This window comes from Zootoca vivipara, chromosome 16 (genome assembly GCF_965207765.1).
Source record: "Zootoca vivipara chromosome 16, rZooViv2.hap1.1, whole genome shotgun sequence".
Classification (NCBI taxonomy): domain Eukaryota; kingdom Metazoa; phylum Chordata; class Lepidosauria; order Squamata; family Lacertidae; genus Zootoca; species Zootoca vivipara.
In genome coordinates, this window is record NC_142599.1 from 29,129,644 (window position 1) to 29,154,458 (window position 24,815).

The 24,815-nt window shown below is 49.8% G+C and overlaps 1 protein-coding gene across 3 annotated transcripts; it reads right to left on the reverse strand.

The window, feature by feature from the left end:
- Positions 1 to 907: 907 nt before the first annotated feature.
- LOC132591379 (cation channel sperm-associated protein 1) lies at positions 908 to 23,297 on the reverse strand. 3 transcript variants are annotated; one of them, XM_088659335.1, is made up of 12 exons: positions 23,164 to 23,297; positions 14,333 to 14,557; positions 13,688 to 13,801; positions 13,036 to 13,195; positions 12,636 to 12,727; positions 12,047 to 12,190; positions 11,613 to 11,676; positions 9,954 to 10,026; positions 3,239 to 3,296; positions 2,530 to 2,617; positions 1,690 to 1,804; positions 908 to 1,077 (listed from the first exon to the last, which is right to left on the reverse strand). In XM_088659335.1, the coding sequence occupies exons 2-12, from the start codon at positions 14,514 to 14,516 to the stop codon at positions 1,048 to 1,050; spliced, it is 1,122 nt and encodes a 373-aa protein (XP_088515461.1). In that variant the 5' UTR covers positions 14,517 to 14,557; positions 23,164 to 23,297; the 3' UTR covers positions 908 to 1,047. The 3 variants fall into 3 exon arrangements, with proteins under 3 accessions (XP_088515461.1, XP_088515460.1, XP_088515459.1); XM_088659334.1 differs by lacking the exon at positions 23,164 to 23,297 and adding an exon at positions 21,600 to 21,699; XM_088659333.1 differs by lacking the exon at positions 23,164 to 23,297 and adding an exon at positions 17,645 to 18,061.
- Between the last annotated feature and the right edge of the window lie 1,518 nt (positions 23,298 to 24,815).

The window sequence follows — 24,815 nt, forward strand, 5'->3', positions numbered from 1 at the left end:
TCCAGCACACTGGGAAGGACAAGTTAAATACAGTAGAAGCTTCATCTTCACAAGGAACAATCAACATGTGAAATTAATAATAGGAGGCAATGTCTTTTTGGAACACCAAGAGATCACAGTGAAAGTTACCGTATTTATCCATCTATAAGACACCCCCATCTATAAGACACCCCCTTCTTTGGGGACTCAGATTTAAGAAAATGGGAAGGAGGAGATTTATCCGTGTATAAGATGCCCTCTAATTTTTGACATTATTTTTTAGGGAAAAGCCTAGTCTTGTACACGGAAAAATACGGTAGCTGCAGAGGGGCAGATGAACATTTGTCGGTCTGTCGGTCTGTTTGTCACTTTGTTGTTAAATTTGTGTTGCACATTTTCCACGAAGTGGTGCTCAAGGAAGCTGACAGTGAAATCAAGTAAAATACAAAATAACAAAAACAAGCAGGTTAAGCAAATCAATAAGCACAAAGTGCTGGCAAATTGCAGCATGCACAATGGACATAAGAGCCAGCTTGTGAAGCTAAAGACCTGTCTGAATAAAAATGTTTTTGTCCATTGGTGAAAATTCATCATTTCACACCCACACCATACATTTAGAACATCCCTAGCCCTCCAATAATCCTATGAACTGTAATATGCTAAGGGTGCTGAAAACTATTCTGTGAGGAGTAAACTTCACTTCCCATTACCCTCCCTTTTATGGGGGAAAGGCACAACTGTTAAAGTGGTACAAAATATGATTTAAATATATGGTGTAAGTCTAACCTTAAAATATGCCTCCCTTGCTAAGGAAGCTCCCTTGCTTGAGGAGCTTCCTACAGTCCTCTGAGGGGCAAAGTCAAGCATTCTAAACAGATTCTGCAACTTATTTAGGTCAAACCCAGCAAATATAGTTGTACTCAACAGAGAGGTGGAAATTCATTTAATAAACATAACATAATGTATAAAACAAGTGAGAAATCAATAAAATGTCAAGCTAGGTTGACCCTTTAACTGAAGCCTCCAGGAGCAGGTGAAGTCTAGTTTGGGAACACCATGCAAACATCTTCATTTGGAAATGAAATCATGTTCAGCTGTCTGTAAATGGAAGTTAAAGAAAGGAGTCAGATCCTATGATTATTTATTACACTTTATCCCACTCATTCCAGCATGATATAATGGTTAGGGTGTTGGACTAAGGTTTGAGAAACCAGGATTAAAATCCTCATCAAAATATTACCACTGGTGCAAAAAAGATTGGCAACTTTGGTCTATGTTCTCACTGCGAAGGTAGGAAGTTGTTGCCCTTCATTCCCAATTCATTCATAACTCCCATCATTCCCAATTCATTGGCCATGCTGGCTGGGGCTGATGGGAGCTGGAGTCCAGTAACAGCTGGAGGGCCCACACATATCTCCCATCCCTGCTTTAAGAAATGGATATATTTCATTCTCTCCAGCCCCACGGAACAATGAAAAGACCAAGAGGTTAAGCTTGATCTCATTGAGCTCCTTTGAGGAAAGAAAGAGCATCTCTTCATTGGAGGCAAGCCTGAGAAAATGTCTTAAGAGTGATTAATTTCAGTGGACTCTCTTCTCCAGTCCTTTTTGTCCAGCTTAGGGAGGGAGGGACGATACTCTGGCAGGGCCCTCTATTGCATGGGGAATACCAGCACCTTTTATTCTATTGGGGGGATAGCACTGTTCCTACCTCAAAGAAAGTGTCTAAGATCTTGTCAGTGGTGTATGCCTGAGACTGGAACTGCTGCTGGTTTGTCTCAATTGCTGTCATTAGTCGAAAGTAGAAGTAGAGATATTCCCACTCTCTAGACAAAGAAGAAAATATCATTGGGGGTACCAAACAGCTTGGGACATCAGTACTGATTAGAGCATCTCCCCAGTACAGTATTAACTATTTCAGGCCCTAATCAGTGGAGGAGGCCCTGTTGGAGCAAGTGCTACCTAGCTGGTGCTCACTTGTGGCAGCGCCTTCTCAGAGGTGATTCCCTACTTGTGGAATGCTGTTCCTGGTTGAGAGGCATCTGTCCACCTCATAATTAACATTTAGGAGAGATGTTAAACTGTTACATAAATAATAATAATGATAATAATAATAATGTTTATTCTACTGCTAAATTATTTTGTTCTGCTGCTTTTGGTTGTCTGAGGGGAAGGTCTTCCTTATTACTACAGTGGTACCTCTAGTTACGAACTTACAGTAATTCGTTCCAGAGGACCCTTCTTAACCTGAAACTGTTCTTAACTAGAGGCGTGCTTTCGCTAATGGGGCCTCTTGCTGCCTCTGCACCGCCGGCACACGATTTCCGTTCTCATCCTGGGGCAAAGTTCTCAACTCGAGGTTAACTCTTCCAGGTTAGTGGAGTTTGTAACCTGAAGCGTTTGTAACCTGAGGGGTTTGTAACTTGAGGTACCACTGTACTGATATTTTTAAGCCTCTGTGGAACCCCGTTTTCTTTTCTTCCACTGAAGAGCAAGCTAAAAAATGTTGCAAATAGAACATTTTCATCTATTGGCTGCTGCGCCTCCTCACCTGTCCATCAACTCGAGGCTGCCATATTTTCCCATGACCGTCCGTCTGAATAATTCCTCCTCCTTTTCCTCTTTTGCTTGGGGCTTATCTGCAGAAGGGCATAAGGAGACTTGCCAGCATGCATAGCTTGGCTTCAATGTTAAGAACCATCTTCCTCCCTCTGAACAATCAGTGTTTGTCCTACTCAGAGTACTGTATATCCATTGAAATGAATGGACATAACTAACTTAGGCTCATTCATTTCAGGTTCAGTTGATGGTTCAGTTGATGAGTGGGGGACACAAAAAAGCCTGCATTTTGCAAGCATTGGCTGCTTGAAGGAAAAGTCCCTTTTGCAGATGATGCCTTCAAAAAAAAAAAAAAAAAAGACCAGCTGCTTGCTTTGGTTATGCATGCCTGCTCACTCAGCCAAACTGAGCCAAAGCCCACCCTGGTTCACCAGCATGGAAAGGACACCTAATGTGATTTCAGCTGATTGGCAAACAGGTATGGTTTGTGGGTGGGGAATGGCCTTGTGGGTCAAACTGGACCACCTGGTGGGCCAAAACACTCAAGGAGCAGGTGTGGCCTGCAGGGAAAGTCCGAGGGGCTGATAGAAATATTTGGAGGGCCACATTCGGCCCTGAGGTTCCTCAACCCTGCATTAAAGGTTCTAAGCTTGAGCCCAGTCTCAAAGCCTGCTGCCAATCTCCCCAAAGACTCTTCTTACCTGCTACTTTGGCAAAAGCATCCTCTGCCACACTGCTCTCCTTCAGTTCGACCCACTTCTGTCAATTGGAGAAAGAAATACAACTCAGTGATTGGCACACTCATTCTGGCAGTCCCAGCCACAGCTATTCCCTGCCAACCCCGAGTTTGCATGGGCATAACCAGGGGGAGGTTGCGGAGCTGCCCCCTCCCAAATCAAGTAAATCTCTCTCTATATAAAAATGTAAATAGGGCATGGGGGTGGGTGTCCACTTTTCACTGAAATCACTTGACCGATTGAGGAGAAATTTTGACACAACATCTGTCACGGTGGCCGGAGAAGGCTACTTCAGAGTAACGACTCTACACAGCTCTGCATTTTGTCTTTTATTGGTGCTGAGTATTTACAGTGCTAATGGCAGTGCTATTTACAAAGACACATCTGTTCAGCTTGAATCAGAACCTCCAAGTGGCTTTTGGCGCGTCTTGCGCCAGCATAACAACTTGGGGAGACCCATCCTCTTCCCCCGACGCTTTCTGCGAAGTTCCGGAGTTGGGGGGACTGGCCTGCCCCCCTTCCTTCCCCCTTCCTGTCCCACCTGGGACGATGGCTCTTCTACCCTGCCAGAGCCTTGGACACCACTTCCTGTTTCCCCACTTGAGCTGGAGCTTTCCCTCTTTTCAGCCTCGCTCGGGGCTGGGCTGGAACTCAGGAGGGGAGGGGCTTCGCGATATCCCTTGCCCCTCACATCCACCCCCCTCCCAGGCCCCCCTTCTCCCCTCCCTAGAGGCTGCACGGGTGTCGGTGGTGACTGAAAGCCTAAAAACTCCGTGCTGTCCGAGCCGGTTGGTGTGAACACCTCCCCCCAGTCCCGTTGGCCCCCTCCTTCCTCCTGGGAAGAGGGAAAGCCCAAAAAGTCCGTGGCCTCAGAGCTGGTGGGGGTGAAAATCTGCTGCCAGTCCACCTCTTCTCCTGACTGAATGGACCTCGGAGATGCCCATATCTCCTCCTCCGTGTCCTCAAACTCTGCTTCCCATCTCCATGGTGAACTGCTTTCCCCCTCCTGTGCTTCCTCCTCCTCCCACTCCCATTCCATGTGCCAGGGCTTGGGCCTGTGTGGGAAGAGGGCGTGGAATTCTTCCACTAAGAATTCCTCTTGTATCTGGGTGGCTGGGACCCATTCATTTTGGGATGGTGGGGCGTCCTCCCATGCCATGAGGTACTCCAGGCCCCCCACCCCCCTTCGTGAATCAAGGATGGCCGTTGCTTCATTGAGTGGCTCCCTGCCTCCACTCTCCCCCCCTCCCTCGGGGGTCTGTGCGCTGCCTCGGAACCTGCTACTTTCCCTGTACGGAGACAGCAGCAATCTATGAAACACTGGGTGCACCCTCATGTCCTCTGGCAGTGCCAGCCTGTATGCCACCGGGTTTACCTGCTGCGTGACCGTGAAGGGGCCCAACCTTCTGGGTGCCAGCTTCTTGCACCTCCCTCTGGTGGGAAGGCCCTCCGAGGACAACCAAACCTTGTCCCCCACCCTGATGGCCTCCCCCGGTCGCCTGTGGCGATCTGCCCCCTTCTTGTACGCTTCTTTGGCCCTCTCCAAGTGTTCTCTGAGCTGCTGGTGCACCGTCTCCAGTTCCTCTGCCCAATCCTCTGCCTGTGGGCCCTCCTCCTCCTCCTCCCCCTCCCTCTCCGGGAAGGATCTGAGGTCGCGTCCGTAGTTGGCCTTAAAGGGCGACACCCCTGTGGAGATGTGCACCGCATTGTTGTAGGCAAATTCTGCCAGTGGCAGGCGATCCACCCAGTCCGTTTGCCGCTGGCTGACGTAGCATCTCAGGTACTGCTGCAGAATTGCGTTGACCCTCTCCGCCTGTCCATTGGTCTGCGGGTGCCGAGCCGTCGACAAGCTGACCTCCACCTGCAGGAGGTTCATGAGCCGCCTCCAGAACCTGGAAACAAATTGGCGGCCTCGATCTGAGATAACTCTTAAAGGTAATCCATGCAGTCTGAATACGTGGTCAACAAACAGTTTGGCTGTCTCTTCTGCAGAGACCGCCCTGGCACACGGTATAAAATGGCACATTTTGGACATGAGGTCCACCACCACCAACACTGCGGTCTTGCCCCTGGACGACGGCAGGTCTGTGATGAAGTCCATGGACACTACTTCCCACGGCCTGTGCGGTGTGGCTAATGGCTCCAGCAACCCTGCTGGTGGTGCTCTGACCACCTTTGCTCGCTGGCATATGTCACAGCCCCTTACATAGTCCCGAACATCTTCCCGCACCCCTGGCCACCAGAAGTGTCTCATGACTAGGTGAGTGGTTTTGTCCCTTCCAAAATGACCCGCCGTCGGGTTGTCGTGCATCTGCTTGAGGACCTTACCTCTGAGCTGGTTGGTGGGCAGGTACAGGGCTCCCCTGTAAAAAAGCAACCCCCTCCTTTCCTCAAAGTCTTTTGCCTGCTCCCTCCCCCCTCGCAGCTCTCTGAAGATGCGGGTGGCAAACTCATCTGCTGCCGTCAGTGCTGTGACTTCTGCCTCGCTCACCACTGCTGCTCCGCAGGACCATGCGGACGGGGGGGAAATGTGCCTGGGTGCTGGGGGCAACTCCTCCTCCATGTACTCTGGCTTGCGGGATAGGGCATCCGCCCTGACATTCTGCTCCCCCGGTATGTAGTGGATGGAGAAGTTGAAGTGCGAGAAGAACTCTGCCCACCGTATCTGCCGCTGGTTGAACACCCTGGCCGTTCGCCAGAACTCCAGCTTCTTGTGGTCCGTGCACACCTGAATGGGGTGCTTGGCGCCCACCAGGAAGTGTCTCCAGTGCTGGAACGCAGAGTGGATCGCGAGAAGCTCCTTATCAAACACCGTGTAGTTGCGCTCCGGCTGGGTCAGCTTTCTGGAGAAGAAGGCACAGGGTCTCCACTCTCTGTTGGCGTCCAGTTGCAGCAAAATGGCGCCCACAGCTCTGTCTGAAGCATCTGTCTCCACGCGTAGGGGCGCATCCTGCACCACGTGGAACAAGTTCTGGTCTGAGGCGAACACCCTCTTGAGGCTTTCGAACGCTGCTCGCGCCTCTGGTGTCCATCTGAACTTCTGCTTGCCTCTCAGGCAGTCCGTGATGGGAGCCGTAACGCGAGAGAAGTTCTTGATGAACTTCCTGTAGAAGTTGGCAAAGCCTAGTAGGCGTTGGGCATCTTTGCGCGTCCTGGGGCAAGGTGCCAGTCCAGGATGGCCTGCACCTTGTCCTTGTCCATCGCTAGCCCCTTGTCTGACAGCTTGTAGCCCAGGAACTCTACTTCCCTGGTGTGAAACTTGCACTTCTCTAGCTTCACATACAGGTGGTTCTCCTTTAGGCGCTGCAACACCTCCCTGACATCCTTCACATGCTGCTCGGGGTCATTGGAGTATATAAGGATGTCATCTAGGAAGACCAAGCAGTTCTTGAAGAGGAGGGACCCCAGGACGTGGTGCATGAAGGCCTGGAAGCATGCTGAGCCTCCTTGCAAACCGAAGGGCATCACCAGATATTCAAAAGAGCCCAGAGGCGTGAACATCGTAGTCTTCCACTCATCGCCTTCCCGGATCCTGATCAAGTTGTACGCCCCCCTCAGATCGAGCTTGGTGAAGATCTTGCCCCTGCGTGCCGCTGTCAGCAGATCGTCCACTCTGGGCATTGGGAACGCCACCGGTTCCGTCATGCTATTGAGCCGTCTAAAATCCACCACCAGGCGGGGCTGTTGCGTGTCTTTCTTGTCCACCCAGAAGACCGGGTTGCCCCCTGCTGCCTTGCTTTCTCTGATGAACCCCCTCTTGAGGTTCTTGTCGATGAACTCCCGCAGATCCTCCAGTTCCTGATCTGACATGGAGTACAGCTTGGCTGGGGGTAGCGTGGCCCCCGGCACCAGGTTGATCTGACAGTCAAAGGACCTGTGTGGGGGTAGATGGTCGGACTCCGCTTCGCTGAAGACCTCCTGCAGGTCCCAGTACGGCTTGGGTATTGCCTCCCCCCCCTTGATGTGCATGGTGGCCACCGTGGCTATGGGAGGCCCCTCCCCTGGTTGGCGCTGCATGCAATGTTCTAGACAAAAGTCCGATCCAAACGTGATGCATCTCTGGTGCCAACTGATGGAGGGGTCATGGCGCGCCAGCCAGCTCATGCCCAAGACGATGGGGGGGGTCTGAGATGGTGGTGACGTTGAATGCCAGTGTCTCTGAGTGTCGTCCCACCGTCATTCTCATGGGGGGGGGGTCTGGTGGGTGATGGCCCCTCCCAGCAACTCCCTGCCGTCAATGGTGGAGACGTGCAGGGAAAAATCCAGCTGCAGAAGTTGGATCTGGTGTGCTTCTGCAAAGGTTCTCGAGAAGAAGTTCGCCGACGCCCCCGAATCGATTAACGCGAGGACCGTCAGGGGATAGCCATTTGGGAGTGTTAGCGTCACTTCTAGAACCACCCCTGCTCTGGGGGGTGGTGGTCTGGCGCTGCTCCTCGCTGTGCGGGTGGGCGGGTTGGGGCCGGTTTGTGCTAAATGTGCCTGGCTGCTGCCCCTTGTCTCCTGCAGCCAGGCTGTCTCGTTTCCCTGCTGTGGTGCTACATCAGTGGGGGAGGGCACAACCGTTCCCGCCTTTCCTTGCCACTCCCTGCGATGTGGGCAGTCTCTGACGCGATGCTGGGGGGAGTTGCAGAGAAAGCAATTCCTGCCTCTTCCCTCCTTGCGTCTTGGCGCCGCCGGGGTTTGAAAAGCCCGCGCGCGCGCTCCACCGATCTCCATCGGTTCCGGCTCTGAGCTCGGTCTGGGCGGGACTAGGGGTGGGCCCTGGGGTGGGGTTTGGTGAAGTGGTCTGTGCTGGGAGCGTGGGAACCAAGGCTTTGCTGCGCGCGTCGTTTGTTTGTCATTCCATCTGGATTCCTGTCTCACCCCCACCGCTAGCGCCGCTTTGCTTAACTCATCCATAGTCCGCGGTTTGGGACCTCTCGCCAGCTCATCCTTAACGTCTGAGTGCAACCCCAGGTAGAAGGCTGATTTCACTAGCTCACTGTGCAGATCCCACCCCAGTTTGTGCACTAGCATGGTGAACCTCGCCCAGTAGTCCCGAACTGTCGATTTTCCTTGTGTTAAGTTATGAAGCTCTTCTTTTGTGGCTTCCATTTCAGAGTCACTCGCATACATGATTTTTAAAGCTTCTAAGAATAGTTTTGCGTTCTTCATGCAATCATTTGTTTGCACGATGAGCGGCCTGACCCATTCTCTGGCGGCCCCCGTCAAATGCTCTATGATAAAGGAGACTCTGTGCACGTCATCTGGGAATTCTGCCGCATGCAGTTCCAGCGCATAATTTATTTCTGTCTCAAAGCCTAGGTACTCTCTCGGGTCGCCGCTAAACTTGGTGACTAGGGTCTGTCCCCTCCTCACTTGGACTAGCTGGGGCTGGGGCGCCCCCCCACCTCTCACAGCTTTTTCCTCATCCAGCTTTTTCTGTAACTCCACCACCATCACCCTTAGTTGCTTCTCAGTTTCATCTTTCGCTCTCACCTGCTCTGCCAGCTTGTTCAGCTCCTCCCGCGTTCCTCGCGCTTCCTCCTGAGTGGCAAGTAATTGCTGGTGTTGCCTGCGCTGTCAGGTTCTGTAATTTCTGTAATTCCTGTGCTGCGGCTTCGGCCTCCAGCCTCCACTGCTCAGCGTCTTGCGCGCTCATCGCGGCCGCTCCAAAGTAGCCAGAAAGACTTGGAGGTTGCTGTCACGGTGGCCGGAGAAGGCTACTTCAGAGTAACGACTCTACACAGCTCTGCATTTTGTCTTTTATTGGTGCTGAGTATTTACAGTGCTAATGGCAGTGCTATTTACAAAGACACATCTGTTCAGCTTGAATCAGAACCTCCAAGTGGCTTTTGGCGCGTCTTGCGCCAGCATAACAACTTGGGGAGACCCATCCTCTTCCCCCGACGCTTTCTGCGAAGTACCGGAGTTGGGGGGACTGGCCTGCCCCCCTTCCTTCCCCCTTCCTGTCCCACCTGGGACGATGGCTCTTCTACCCTGCCAGAGCCTTGGACACCACTTCCTGTTTCCCCACTTGAGCTGGAGCTTTCCCTCTTTTCAGCCTCACTCGGGGCTGGGCTGGAACTCAGGAGGGGAGGGGCTTCGCGATATCCCTTGCCCCTCACAACATCACATGCCAATGTCCGAAGGACCTTAGAAAGTTACCTAAGACACACGTCACACCTGGGCGAAGTAAAAACCACATAAAAACCCTGTTCCAGAACACACAACTCACCCAAAAGTGCATGCTGGGGAAAAGAACGGAGAAGCAGCGTCTCCATTGGCTGCAGACAATCGGTGACATCACAAAATTCCACAACAACCAACTGAATTCCACAACAACCAACTGGGCCCAGCATTGCCCAACAGACTGAATAGGTCGCAGCATTGCCCAGACCGGAGAACTGCACCATTGCCCAGACCGGAAAACTGACTAGGCCGCAGCCAACAACAAACTAAATATGGGCCTTTTAGAGGGCCATGCCTTTGGGTAGGATAAATGTGTCGGGGCGGGGTGGGGGATTTTACAGAACACGCGTGGGTAGGGGAGTCTGGGTTGGGACAGGGCAAAATTTTACAGAACACACGTATTGTCAAAAGAAATCTGCTAGACAGAGCCAGACAGAGGATGATAACAGGTGGGTGTCCTGCCCCACCCATCAGAAATCCTGGGTACACCAATGGGAGCTGTGCTGACCTTTTGCCTCTTGAGCTCTAGACGCTTCACCAAAGCCATCTGGAAGTTGTCAACCAGGACCGCAATCACCAGGCTGCAAGAGAAAGGGAGAGAGGGCAGCAACGGGGCTGTGACTGTTCTATCTTCCTCAATTTACTAATTGCTTCCTCAAAGAGCGATGAAAATGTACATAAACCATCGCTTTCATAAAAGTTAAAACAAGCAGATATACAAAATCAGTTAAAAATACATCGCATATATAGGAACGATTACAAATCCAATACAGAGCCCAACAGCGTCTCAAGGCTTTAACAGCAATCGTTGCTATTCAGAGCCGGCCCACCCATGAGACTGGGTGAGGCAGTTGCCCATAGCTGCCAAGTTATCCCTTTTTTAAAGGGAAATTCCATTATGCTGAATAGGCTTCCTCGCGAGAAAAGGGAAAACTTGGCAGCTATGCAGTTGCCTCAGTTGGGACAGGCAGCAGATCCAGCACACCGCTTGCCTCCTCCTCTTCTGCAGTCCCGTGCTGCCACTACCTCCTCTTCCTTTTCCTCTACTGCCACCTGCTCCTCTCTGGCCTCCTTTTACTTTTCCACTGCCTTCAGGGCAGCAGGACTTCCCTGGGCGGGCTGCTTCTAGTCGCCTCAGGTGGTAGAGGAAGCGGTGGCAGGGGAGCATCATTTTCTGCTGTGCCTCAAGCAGCAAAAATGTCCTGGGCTGGCCCTGCAGTTATTTAGTCTTTTCTTGGGTGTCTCGGGGTTTAGTTTATCTAAAACTTTTTACTTTCGCTTTAAGCTTTTACCTTTGTGCATTTTGGAATCCACCCCACACGGTCCCCGTTCTGGTGTGATCAGTCAGAGCTCAATGTATTTAGGAAACAGCTAATCCCATTAAGAGTGTCTGGCTAAGACCCAAGTTCAAATGTGCTCAGTTGTGAAGCTCGCCAGGAGTATGGCAGATTTATTGGTATTTACCTTATTGGTATTTACCTATTTTATTCTGCTATGTTGTTTATTTTTATTCTTGATATACACAATCTTTTTATTATCCAATTACCTTGCGATTCAAAATCTACTCTATTTCCTATTGCCTACTTTCCCTTTCCCTATTTCTTAATCTATCTTTCTTCACTTTCCTATTCTTTATTAACTTTCTTTCATATATAATTCTACGCTTTCCTATTCTTTATTAGCTTTCTGGATAGAGCCTCCTCTTACTAATACTGTTAATTTTGCCATTGTCATGAACTCACAAATTTTTGATCTCCATTCCGACAATACAGGTACAGTATTGTTGATGTTTTTCAATTATTAGTGATTAATATTATTGCCACTGCTGTCCCATAACGAAATAAATTCCTTTTGGGATGTCATCCGTTAGTAAGCCCAGTAAGTATGCCTCTGGTTTTTGTGAATTGTCGTTTTAAATATATATATTTTAATTCTTCATGAATCTTAACCCAGAACTGCTAACAGGGATATTGTGAGGATAAAATTCCGGGGTGGTGGTGGTGTGGGCGGGCGGGCGGGCAGGCGGGTGGGCAGTGAACAATGTATGCTACCTTGAGCACCTTGGAGGAAAAGCATGATATAAATGTGATAAATCAACAAACCTTCCCTTGACCTCCCATCCAAGGTCCTCTCCAGTAAGTCAAAAGCCTGAGGAGCCTAGACTTACTTGAGAAGCAAGAAGTACTCCACAAGGATGTAGATGATCAGGAAGATGATGATGTACCAGGAACCTGGAAAGAAATACATATGGGGTCTGTGGGTGATGCTGCTGCCTACGGGTGGGGTTTTCAGGAAATCTCCAAGTTTAACATATTGGCATGGATCCCCCCCCCCAAATTCCCATCTTGCTCTTCAATCTTGACACGAGGCTGGGTGGGTTGTATTTTTTTAAACTGATTGTGCTTAAAACTGTGCTACGTTCTATGCCAGGCCTCCCCAAACTTCGGCCCTCCAGATGTTTTGGACTACAATTCCCATCTTCCCCGACCACTGGTCCTGTTAGCTAGGGATCATGGGAGTTGTAGGCCAAAACATCTGGAGGGCCGCAGTTTGGGGGTGCCTGTTCTATGCACCCCCCTGACAAGCATCCTCTTCCCTCACCTGCTTCTTGACATTTAAGGTAGATGAGGGACCAGTCATCCAAAGTGAAGAGCTGGAAAAGTGTGAAGATGGTGTTGAAGAGGTCTCCGAAGTGTTTTTCGTCAGCTTCATTGAACATGTCACGCAGCACCACGGAAGACATGACTGACGGGTGGAAGGCAGGGGCTAAGGAACGAAATAATCAGCCTTGGAAATGCAGGATTTTTGGGAGAACACCATCCCTTTGCCTCTTCCAAGGTTTCGTAATTAACCTGCGGAATTCACTCATCATAGGATGACATGACAGAAATCAGTGACAGTAAAATTTTGGGGAGTGGAAGAAGGCAGATCTCAGTGTTGCCCTTGTTAGAGCTCAGCAGGGAGGAGGAGGAGGAGGAGGAGGAGGAGGAGGAGGAGGAGGAGGAGGAGGAGGAGGAGGAGGAGGAGGAGGAGGAGGAGGAGGACAAAACTAGAATTAATGGCCTCTGTCTCTCATTGGCTCTGGCGCCACCTACTGCTGGCCTCCCTGCCTTCTGTCCTACCAGTCCCAATTGGCCCCAGCTGCACCTGGAATCTTCCCTCTCCATTCTGCTCTTTCCCGGGAGGATACAAAGGAAAGAGAACATGAGCAGAATAATGGCTCCGATGGCCTGGGAGGACAACACAAAAGTGCTTGCGACGTCCTGGAGGTTCTCCATCATTCTACATGGAAAAGCAAACAAAGAAATAGAGAGTTAGGTAGGGTTGTAAGGTCAGTTGCTGCCAACCCTTCTGCCCCACACCCCACCTTCTAAAACCTGGGAAGTTGCTTTGGGTTCCAGATGACCCATTTTACTGAGCAAATTACAGTTCCAAATATTCTTTGTGGACAGTGATAGAAGAATGATTTCAAGGTACCGGACAGGAGGGTCCTAGTATGTGCTGGAAGCCCTCTTGTGCAATATTGACTATGGAGGCGCCAAGGAGCTCTTCTATTCCCCTCCCCCCCAACTCGAACTGTTGGCGCTTACCGGAAGGTGAGCAGGAAGCGAATGGCGCGGATAGCACGGACGGCCTTGCAGATTTTGAGGACCCGGAAGATACTGAGTGAGTTGCCGCTTCTGCCTATTCTGTTGGTGAGGAGCAAGGGAAGCAGAAAATCCACCACCGTGATGCACATAATGAAGAAATCTGGTGAGGGGAAGAAGAGGAAACATAGGAATTAAGGCAGACCCACATGAAACGGTGCTTCAGGCTGTCAGCTGAGCTGGCAAATGTATCATGGAAGCAGCGTTAAGCTTATACAACTAGTATAACATTACGGGCATTCCAGAGAAAACAACAACACATAGCTGATTTCTACCCCTGAATCTTGTGTTCGCTTGGTACCAACCTCCTCATCATTTGAGAAGGGTCTGCTGTTAGTTCTGCACATGTTGCTATTCTCAGGCAGTCTGCTAATTAAATTGTTTGCCCTGGAATCCCTTGGTATCAGCCAGGGCTTTTTCTCTCAGCTTCAACCTGCCAAAACTCAGTTCCGGCACCTCTCAGGTGGGCGCCATTGCCATGCTAAGAGAACAAGGGAGGCGTCCATGGTGGGTCCCGGCACCTCTTTTTCTAGAAACACAGCACTGGCGTCAGCGCCTGTCTATACCCCCTTGACCACACTGCAAAAAGACCCACCAATGTCATTCCACGGGTCGCGGAAATAGTCGAAGCCCAACGCAATGAGCTTGAGGACGGCCTCGAACACGTAGATAGAAAGGAAGGCAGGATCCATGGCAGCAAAGAACCATTCTGGTGCAAGAGAGGAGAGAAAGAGAGAACCATTGATTGTGAGAAAGCCACTCTCCTCCATGATGAAAGCTGCTGTGATCTGTGGAGATAAAGAGGGTGGGTAGCCTAAGCGGGGAGTGGGGGCAGTAGTCCCTGGTTGAATCTCCACAGGAGATAAAGGTGTGGGTGCAGGACCACAGATAATGCCCCTAAAGGCAAGGCCAAACTCTGAAGTGGTCTCAGCAAGGTTCTGAAGCAATTGGCTGGTTTCTATCGGGGATAGGTAATCACTGACTAGTGTTGCTTCCTGAAAGGGCCAGTGCCTTATTCTGCAGATACAAGGCCCTCGGGTCAATATGGCTTCCAACTGTGGGGATCTCTCCTGAGGGCCAGCTGTCAGAGTCTGGGAGGAGAGAAGTTCTCCTTGGGGCAGGACTGAACCCTCTGGCCTTATTGAAACCAAAGCATGCTCTGGCCACTACCCAGCATTCAGAAGAAGTCTACGGAGCAGGATTATTTATGAAGAAAGAAATGCTTCTCCTGCGGGCTGACCTCCCCGAATTTCGACCACCGCAAACGTTTGAGCCACCAGTATTATGCAGTTGATGGCAACCACAGAGCAGATTAGGAAGTCAAAGATGGAAGACTGAGTCAAGTCGTAGATGATCTTATGCAGCAAGACGAGTTTTGGGTGGATCTTCTGCCAGGCATACGCCACCATCTCTCTCAGCGTCATTCGTCTGTGCTTCCTCTTGTGGTGATGGCGGCCCTGCTTTGCTAGAGTTAGAGAGGGAGGAAGAATCGTTTGAGGGTGAGGGCAGCGGAGGCAGCTATTCCCCTCACCCAGTTTCTCAGACCGCATGAGGTTGTCCCCTACAACAAGGGCCTGGGTAGCTCAGTTGGATAGAGCGTGGTGCTGACAATGCCAAGGTTGCAGGTTTGATTATTGTATGCAACAGCGGCATATTCCTGCATTGCAGAGGGTTGGACTAGATCGGGGTCCCCAAACTTATGGCGCTTCGGGCCGGTGCCTGCAGCGCCGATGCCACAGCAGGCGGGAGAGCACGCAGGAGCGCACGCCCATACGCCTGTGTACACGCTATATCTGGCGCATGTCCGGGTCTCAGGAGCACCGGAAATAGCTTGTGCGCATGCGCATGGGCCTCCTCCCACCCGGAAGTGCTCCAGAAATGACGCTTGCGCATTCGCGCAGGCGATTTCTGGTGCTCTGCGACCCGGAAGTGGGCAGCCGCTCCGCGCCACGCCTGTGAGAGCAGGCGGCAGAAGCGGGCGGTGGCAGCAGACAGCAGGCCAGATAAATGAGGCTTTCGGGCCATATCCGGTCCCCGGGCCGTTGTTTGGGGATGCCTGGACTAGATGATCCTCAGGGTCACTTCCAACTGTACACTTCTATGATTATATGATTCCATGATTCCAAGGAACTTTGGAGAATCCAGAAGAGAAAGGAAATGGGGGAGATATTTGCTACGTTTGCTTATTCATCCCTTGCCCAGAGCAGAAATTACCTAGTCAGCATTATCAGTAATGGAATAATATAATGGTAATGAGATTGATTTTGTAATTACATGATGTAAGTGTTCACCATAGCAAGCAGGGATACGGATAATGCAGTTTTTGTCAGGAGCCAAACTGCAGTGTAACAGAATCATAGAATTGTAGTTGGAAGGGACCACGAGAGTCATCTAGTCCAACCCCCCTGCAATGCAGGAATCTCTCTGCCCAGCATGGGGCTTGAACCCACAACCCTGAGATCAAGAGAAGGTGTAGGCAACCTAAGACCCATCATGGGCCACAAGCCGCCTACGGAGAGATCTCCCCTGGAGTGAACCGGCCCAGGCAAGGTAAACCTTACTGACCCCTGATCAAGAGTTTCATGCTGTACCAGCATGACGGCCTCGGTCCAGTATACCTGAAGGAGCGTCTCCACCCCCATCGTTCTGCCCGGACACTGAGGTCTAGCTCTGAGGGCCTTCGGGTGGTTCCCTCACTGCAAGAAGCCAAGTTACAGGGAACCAAGCAGAGGGCCTTCTCAGTAGTGGCACCCGCCCTGTGGAATGCCCTCCCACCAAATGTGAAAAACAACTACCAGACTTTTAGAAGACATCTGAAGGCAGCCCTGTTTAAGGAAGCTTTTAATATCTGAAAGAATATTGTATTTTAATATTTTGTTGGAAGCTGCCCAGAGTGGCTGGGGAAACCCAGCCAGATTGGGCGGGGTACAAATAAATTATTATTATTATTATTATTATTATTATTATTATTATTATTACTGTATTATTATTATTATTATTATTATTATTATTATTATTATTATTATTATTATTATACCAACTGAGCTTTCCCGCTGAATGTCCCACAGTTCCAAGTAATCATTCCCGGAGTTAGGCTGAGCTCCTCCTCCTCCTCCAGAGGAGACCGTATTAAGTACAGTGATTTATTTTACTGAAATTGGGAATGCTTAAATGCATGAATGTGTGTTTAATTCTGGAATGTTTCCCACATTTCCGGTGGCGCTCATTGGGAGAAAGGCTGAAGAAAAGAGAGAACTCTCTAAATGCAACACACCCTCTAACATTTCTCCGACAAAAATAGGGACATCCTATTATTATTATACCCCACCCATCTGCCTGGGTTGCCCCAACCACTGTAGGCAGCTTCCAACATATATAAAAACATAATGAAACATTGAACATTAAAAATCTTCCCTATACAGGGTTGCCTTCAGATGTCTTCTAAAGGCTGCATATTTACTTATCTCCTTGGCATGGGGGTTGCATAACTCCATACCCGCCAACATTTCTCCAATGAAAATAGGGACGTCCTAAGGAATAGAGGATCAAATTTGAACCTGGAACAGCTTCTGTAAATCCGAGGCTGTCCCTGGAAAATAGGGACACCTGCAGGGTCTGATATGCAATAGAGGAGAAGAGTGCTAATGTTTGTCTGTGAATGAATGTGACAAAAACAAGTACAGAATCTGGTGTTCTCCCAAAGAGGCCGTAAGGAGAAGTGGAAACCTCTTGGAAGGAGCTGCATGGGTTAGCTGGGTAATGTACAGAAGGCTGAGTGCAAGGATTGGAAAGACAGACAGACCGAGTTAGTTTGAATATTTACGGAAGAATCTTCAACTACGGTATTTACTTAAATCTAATGTTCACCTTCTTTGGCCAAATTACATTGCAAATACTAAGGTGTGCATTAGATTCAATGGCACATTTACATTCACCAGCAAATAGATACAGTAGATAGATAGACAGATAGATAGATAGACAGATAGACAGATAGATAGATAGATAGATAGATAGATAGATAGATAGATAGATAGATAGATAGATAGATACAAACACACACACACACACACACACACACACATGGTTTCAAAGTTCTGAAAACTGAGGTGCACATTAGATTCGACAGTGTGTTAAGACTCAAATAAACGTTATGGGGGGGGGGAACAATTCCCATGCTTGGATAAGTATGTGAATGTAAATATATTCTTCCTTAGCTACGGTGTTCTGCAAGTGAAAGCTTTGAATATTTTAACCTTGTTTTAATTTCAATAAAAGAGTCAGATCTGGCTTCCTAGCGGCAATTTAGCTACTCTGCCAATAGATCAATCCCCATGTAAACTTCCCCTCCAACCATCCTGCCAGGGTTTTTTGGAGCTAAGGAGCTGGAGCTCTGACTAGAAAAGGCTCCCCACTCCTGACAGAGAGACGGAGTTTGATGGCCAGGGGTCCGGTTCGGTATAAAGCACATGGCCATCTAAAAATGGTCCGGGGGGTGGGAAGGTCTGCTGCACCTATGTAAAGTCAAACTGCACCCCTGGAATCGCCCCCTCACTTTTGACTCTCATCCCTCCAGGTGTAGATTTGGAACTTCTCCTCGACCTGCTGCTCTGATTGCTAAATCTTCTCCGGTGGCGTTTAGACCCTCTCATGGAGTGCGACATGGAGCTGACGGCCAGGACTGTGGAAACCTCAGGGTGGGGTGAGGGTCCAAGGCCGGAAAGGTCAGTCCCAGGCACTCCGGCTTGGCCCTTCTCCTGGGTCGGAAACTGCATCACTTTCTCCATCTGAGGCACAGAGGACATGGAGGGCACAGTGAGGTATCGGTAATCCATGGTGGCGAATTGAAGGAGCCCTCACAGCTCAGATGCGCCTGCCTAGAAATGTCCTCCCAGTCTGCTTCTCCAGTCTGGGCTGTGGCGAACCTGGAACACGGAAGGCCCCAGGCTTCCGAATGAGGAGCCTTGGCAGCTCTTTGTGATGCCATTGTGAGGCAAGGCAGAGGATGCTAAGGATGTCAAGAGGCGGTAATGTTGGAAGACAACCTATGGAGCCCAAGGCCCCGGCCACAGATCTCCTGCCCCTCTCCACATTTTATTTTTAGCTTTTCTTTTTAGACCATGTAAGGAATCATAACCAATAACAGAAAACAAACCAATCCCACTACAAGAAGGTGGGGAAAGTTTCAGAAACTGGTTGTATGGTTGTACTGTATGATTACAGTAGTGTAATCATACCCTCCAACATCATGGGGACCAAAATAGGGATGCTCCTTTCTTGGTCCCAAGCTCTTGCGCCTGCATGCGAGCACAAAACTAAATGATGCTTGTTTTGTGATCTTGTGGGACAAAACACAAGCAGCTTTCATTCTGGCACTCTGGCATGAGTGCTCCATCCACTTCTGCCCTTGGCCCTACTTACCATAGGCATGTGGCCCCTGGAATGTTACCTAGAAGGGAAAGTGACCCTCGAGCTGAAAAGGATTCCCCACCTTTCATCACAACCAAGAGCCATTTTCAACTGCCCAGGACACCCCCCTCAGAGCAGGCTGAGTCTTTCTTGTCTCCAAAGCTAGTTTTATTTCTAGGTGCCTCATGACTACAGGTCCAGAAGGTGCAGATCTGGCTGCAAGGTTCCCTCTTTCTTTCTTTCTTTCTTTCTTTCTTTCTTTCTTTCTTTCTTTCTTTCTTTCTTTCTTTCTTTCTTTCTTTCTTTCTTCCTTCCTTCCTTCCTTCCTTCCTTTCTTTCTCCCTCTCTCTCTTCTCTGGCTGCCAGGCTTTGCTTTCAGGTCGATTCTGGGAGATCTTCTGGAGACTCTGTCCTCCTACGCCTGAAACATACCACAGGTCTGAGAAGGTCCTGGGCAAGGCATCAGGTGTGCATTGCCAAAAAATAATTAAAAAAACAAGATGAAAGAGGGTGCCGATGCACATAAAATTTGCATGAGCTAATTTTGCAGATAACTCGCATGCAGAAATAATTTCTATAGTGTGAACAGAAACACAATATACCTCGCCACTGGGGGGGAATAGGACAGCGAGAAGGTGATCTGTGTGCCTGCTCGTGAGAACAAAAGAAGGGTCAGCTGCTGGATCAGGCCATTGGATCATCTAACCCAACTCTCTGTTCTCACAATGGCCAACCAGATGCCCACTACAGTGGACCATCTGGATACGAATTTACGGTAATTCATTCTGGGGGTCCGTGCACACCACAAAAAATCCATATCCAGAGGTTTGCCGCTTTCGCAACCCGAAGTTTACGTTACTCAAGAGCAACGTAACCCGAGGGTTTACTGTATATAGAAAGGCCAGAACTGCTGTCCAGGTACTAATGTTTGATGGGCAACCTTTCATGGCCCCAGCTTTTTAAACCAACCTTGGCTTAAAGCATGGACTGTTTTTAATCTAGACATCGACCGTGCAACCTTTCCAACAGAGGGGAGAGGGGGCTGTCCTCTGCAAAGCAGGACCCATGGCCTCCTGAAAGAAGGGCTTTCCAGGGACCTCCATGCATGCACACACACCAATCCACTCCCCATGCCTGCACACTCCTCGCATCCCACCCAGGCAGTGATGTAGCACGGGGTGGAGGGTGGTGACACAGTGGCAGTTGCCCTGGGCGCAAAATTGTTAGGGGCGCCCACTGTCAATACCCGGTGCTGCCTCAACATAGCTGCACGCTTCTGACACTCAGCTCCATTGAAAACGGCTACTCCATGTGAACCAGGAAGTAATTTCTCCAGACAACAGAGTGACTCTTCTTATCTCTCCTGGGTGATGCAGACGCTGTTAGGCAGTTGAATGTGCATGTGCAGTACTCTGTTTCCCTCCCTCCCAACCGCACTCTGTGCGGCCCCCAGGCACTGGCAACCCTTGCTACGCCACTGTACCCAGGCCACCCAAATAAGCTTTGCAGGTGGCAGCAGGCAAGGATCCCTTTGCCTTACCACTTATTTCATTTACATGGCATGTGTGCTGGAAAGCAAAAGCTGAGGCGGCAGCCACCCCACTGCCTACTCTCCATAATGCCTCTGGGCCTTTACGGGACACAGGCCCATGTAAAATATATAAATCAATAGCTTGCAATTGACATCAGCCCCAGTGGGCACACCAGCATTTCATAGAATCAGAATTGTAGAGTTGGGTGGGACCCTAAAGATATTCTAGTCCAACCCCCTGCAATGCAGGAGTGGCAGCTAAAGAATCCCCGACAATTGAGCCTCTGTTTAAAAACCTCTGATGGAGGAGAGCCCACCACCTTCCAGGGGAGTCCATTCCGCTGTCAAACAGCTCTTCCTATCAGAAAGTTCTTCCAGAGGTTTAGTCGGAATCTCCTTTCTTGTAACTTGAAGCCATTGCTTTGAGTTCTGCTCTCTCTTGGTGCCCAATAAAAAATCTGGAGATTAAATGGAGCTCCCGATTCTTTCTTTGCAAGCGGGTTTCACGGGCGTCTGGGATGGGCTGCACTAGGGAGTCCCAGCAGGCCATCCCGGGTGCATAAGCTCCTCTTCTTTAGGGAACGGCTGCATTGCAGGGGGTTGCCCTAGATGACCCCAGGGATCCCTACCGACTCTACAATTCTATGATTCTAACAGTGCTAGAGCCCTTGCTTGGCATGCAGAAAAGACCCCATGTCCCTAATGGTTTCCAAATGGACAAGGGGGAAATATCTGTTTTCACTCAGGGGAAGAAGGCCTCCGGCCAGCCACCCTCTTCCTCTCAACCTTCCTTACATGGCTTTGCCCGAGGACTTGCGAGCAGATTGCCGCACCGCATGCTTCCACAGCATTTCTTCGTCGATCCCCAGCGCAGCCAGGACCTGGGAGAAACGGCGCTCCACAGCCTGGCGGGCGTTGGCCTGGCAGGGAGAGAGGCTTGAGTGGAGAAGCAGACAGGCCAAAGGCAGCGTAGTTTTTTAAAAACCCCATACAAATGGCCCTACTGCCACACGCCGTGCTCTCTCGCTCTCTCTGCTGTCATTCTGCTGGCTCTGCCAGAACAAAGGCAACAAGTCTTTCCCTTTACAGTTAAAGGCCAGGAGGCAACTTTGATCGCCTTGCAAGGAACTGATCTTTCGGTGTGGCCAGCACCTTCCCTCTGGAAGTCCCTGCCCATTGACATTTGTTCTGTTTATAGTCAGCTCTTCCTCCCAAAGGTGCCCATGGCAGCAAACACAGCAAAGCAGGCGAGGCCTTGTTGGCACGGATCTGTGACAGGGCCTTTTCGGTGGCAGCTCCTGTTTGCGAAATGCCCTCCGTGGCAACGTGTGCCGGTCTAAGAGCATTTCTGCTTACGTAGGGCTGAAAGATACTGTTCCCGGGAACCCTGAGATCAGTGCTTGAAATAATATTTTTAGAATTTTGCTTTAAGGTTTTCCGCATTGATAAATCAAGGCCGAGTGGACAACTCAAAGCTGTGTCTCCTCGCACTGAACCGGACATTCAAGCTGCTATGCTATATAACCCATTGCTTCCCCTCCCCTCCACCCCAGCCCCCTGCCCGTGTCACCTGCATGACTCTCTCAAACAAGAAAGGTCTGCTCTCCACGCGGTCTTGCATCTCCTGCAGCTGCAATGTGTACTCTTCCATGCGCTGCTTCTCCTGCCTCCTGCACACCAAAGTGAGAGGTTGGTAGGTCTTTGCTGTATAGTTCCTCTTCTGATCCCTCTACCCCAACCTGTAAATAACCAGGCCTGCTTCCCCTGTAAGTAAGCAGAACACCTGCTTTGTGTGAATTATAGAGTTGGAATGGACCACGTGAATCATCTAGGCCAGCCCCCTGCAATGCATGAATCTTTTGCCCAACATCGGGCTTGAACCCATGACCCTGAGATTATAAATCTGATGTTCTACCACTGAGCTATCTGGGCAACTCAGGTTCAATCCACCTCTAGATTGAAAAAGTCAGATAGTGGCAGAAAGGGGGAGGGAGCTGTTGCCAGGAAGAATATTCCAGGAATGCGGCCCTCCAGGCTTTTCTGCCTGGCCCTCGGGATCCTCCCAAGGCCACACCCCCTCAACCAAGTCACACACCCTCAGCAGCTCTGCTCTGTTGCCTTCCTTAAGTACTTTCCTCCGGCAGGAACGTGCTCTTGAACTCAATCTTCCCAGAAACCAGTGCCATTACTTTCTGAAGGTGAACTTTGAATCCCCACTACTCTATCATGCTGAAGAGCAGAATTGCTCCTTCCAGCTTTATGAAGATTGCTGTGTAATAATTTTGGCAGTCCTCGATACAACCCTAGTTGGCAGCCGAGTGCAAGCCAGAAAGCAGGCTGTGTACACCTTTAAAGCACATCCACCCGCCTCAAGAATTCTGGGCACTGTAGCTCTGCGAGGGGTAAACTACAGTTCCCAGGGTTCTTTGGGGATGGTGAAGGTGCTCCGAATGTGCTTTCTGTGGGACGTAATCCATTCGAGCAGTCAAATACAACATTCCTTGTTTCCCTAGAGTGGACACAGGCAGGGGGATGTTATGCCAGCCAGTATAACTGGTCTGGAGCATCCTCCCCCTACATGTGACCAGACAGCTTGGCGTGACCCTGGCCGACTCCATAAAATAGTCGAGTCACGCAGCCATCTTTCTCTTGATGCCATTTTCTTCTCTTAATGTATTTTGCTGTCTGCTGGCTCTCAGCCAGCAGTATATGGCCTCAATCTCCATATGGGATGAACTCACACTTTGTTCTGTAATTACAAGATAAAGCCTGCCTTCCGGGATTATACTGTGAAATGAATGTGAGTAAACTTCTTGTTACTTTTAAAACTCTTGTGTCTTGATTCTTTTAAGAGAGACCAAAGGGGATTTGCCAGGAATAATCCAATCTGGGCAAGCGAGACTAGATTGCTTAACTAAAGAGATTCAAATGAATCTGCAAACTAGTTTACTGCTGTATTGGTGGGAATCTGCTCTGCTACATGACTCACTAGCGTGAGTGAAGGATAATATTTAATCGATATATACTTTCCTACTATCCTTAACAGTCCCACACTTTCAAGGTATGGTGCATATCCAGCCCCTGTTCTGCCCCACAGCCCAGAGGGACTTTGCAGAAACCTCACGGCAGGTTACCTGAGCATCTCCCGTTTTCTCTGCAATGACACGGAGGGGTGGTCCATGGTCTGGTAGGTCGCCAAGCACTTGGCCACTTCCCGCTGCACTTGCTGCTCCTTCGCCCTGCGCAGCTCGGCTCGCCGCTTCTCCCTCCGTTCCCGCCTCTCCCACTCCAGCAAGAGCATCCTAACAAAAAGAGGCCAACCTTGGGCACGGGGAAGGCTCTAGAGGTGAGGTGAGGCAGGCTGGCATTGTGTTCAAGTGCAGGTCAGGAATTTAGGTTGGATAAAGAGGATTGAAGGGCTCTATCGCCCGAGCACAGCAAAACCACTTTTAAAAAAGAGGCTGACTTTTTTAGCAGGGGGAGGAAAGCGACGGAGAAATGGATTGCAAAGGGTGAGGGCAATGAATAATGAAGATGTGTAAATGCTCTGCAAGCAAACTGGGATGAGTGCCATGCTGGATGAATGCTGACTGTGGTATAATCCTGCCACAAACAGGAGGAATGCTCAGTAAGGACTGGATGAATGGACACTCGGTAAACACGGTGTCTCAAGGATGAGCCATTCTGTCTATTGCAGTCTCTCATTTTTCCTACCTGAAGTTCCGTTCTCCACTTTTCCACATCAGTTTGTGATTTTTGTTTTTAAAAAGGGGTCCTCGTGAAGATTCACCAGTATTTTAGTATGATTTCACCCCCTTAATATACACACACCATCGTACCTTGGAAGTCGAACGGAATCTGTTCCAGAAGCCTGTTTGACTTCCAAAACGTTTAGAAACCAAGGCGCGGCTTCCGATTGGCTGCAGGAATCCCCTGCAGCCAATCGGAACCCGTGTTGGACTTTTGGCTTCCTAAGAACGTTCACAAACCAGAATACTCGCTTCCGGGTTTGTGGCGTTTGGGAGCCAAAACATTCGACTCGCAAGGCGTTTGACTTCCGAGGTACGACTGTACCTGCTTGTTTTGCTTAATATATGCATTTTTGCAAAGCAATTCTCCCCAATAAAATCACATTTTTGTCTTATTTTCACTAAGATAGACATTTTTATGCACACTGTATGTTAGTGTGTGCATTTCTCTACACATTACTTGGCTGCAGAAGTGAATTGCAAAATTTAGGGAAGTGAGTATTTCAAAGGTGTGTTGTTTCCTGTTTCAGAAATGGCGAATTAGGTTCCTCTTTAAACACAAAATAAATTTAATTTCTCCCCCATCCCTAGCTTTCACTTAGCAAAAGTCAGCTTTTGGGTTTTTTGTTTTGTTTTAATGCTTAGCTGAAAATTTTGCAACCTACCCCCCAAGCAACCCCCTGGGCCTTTGTCATTGGACTGCGGGAAATAATAGCACAAAGATTTTGGAACCGCCACCCCCCTCCCCAGGTGCCCTGCTTACCTGTTGGCCTCTTGCCGCTTGTCAGAGGTCTTGGTGTGCATCACTGGAGCAACCATGGGGGGACCAAAGTCTGGGCAAGAATGGGCCCTCCAGTGAATCCCATACAACCGCCGGACCTCGTAATACGGGTCTCCTGTGTCCTGCTTGTCCTCTTCTCCAGAGAATTGCTGGGAGCTGCCCATGGAGTGAAGTCGGAAAGGCTTACAGATGGTCAGCTTTGCTGGGCGGAGGAGAGCAAAGAGGCATTAACGTGACCTGTCCCAACCCGCCTGCC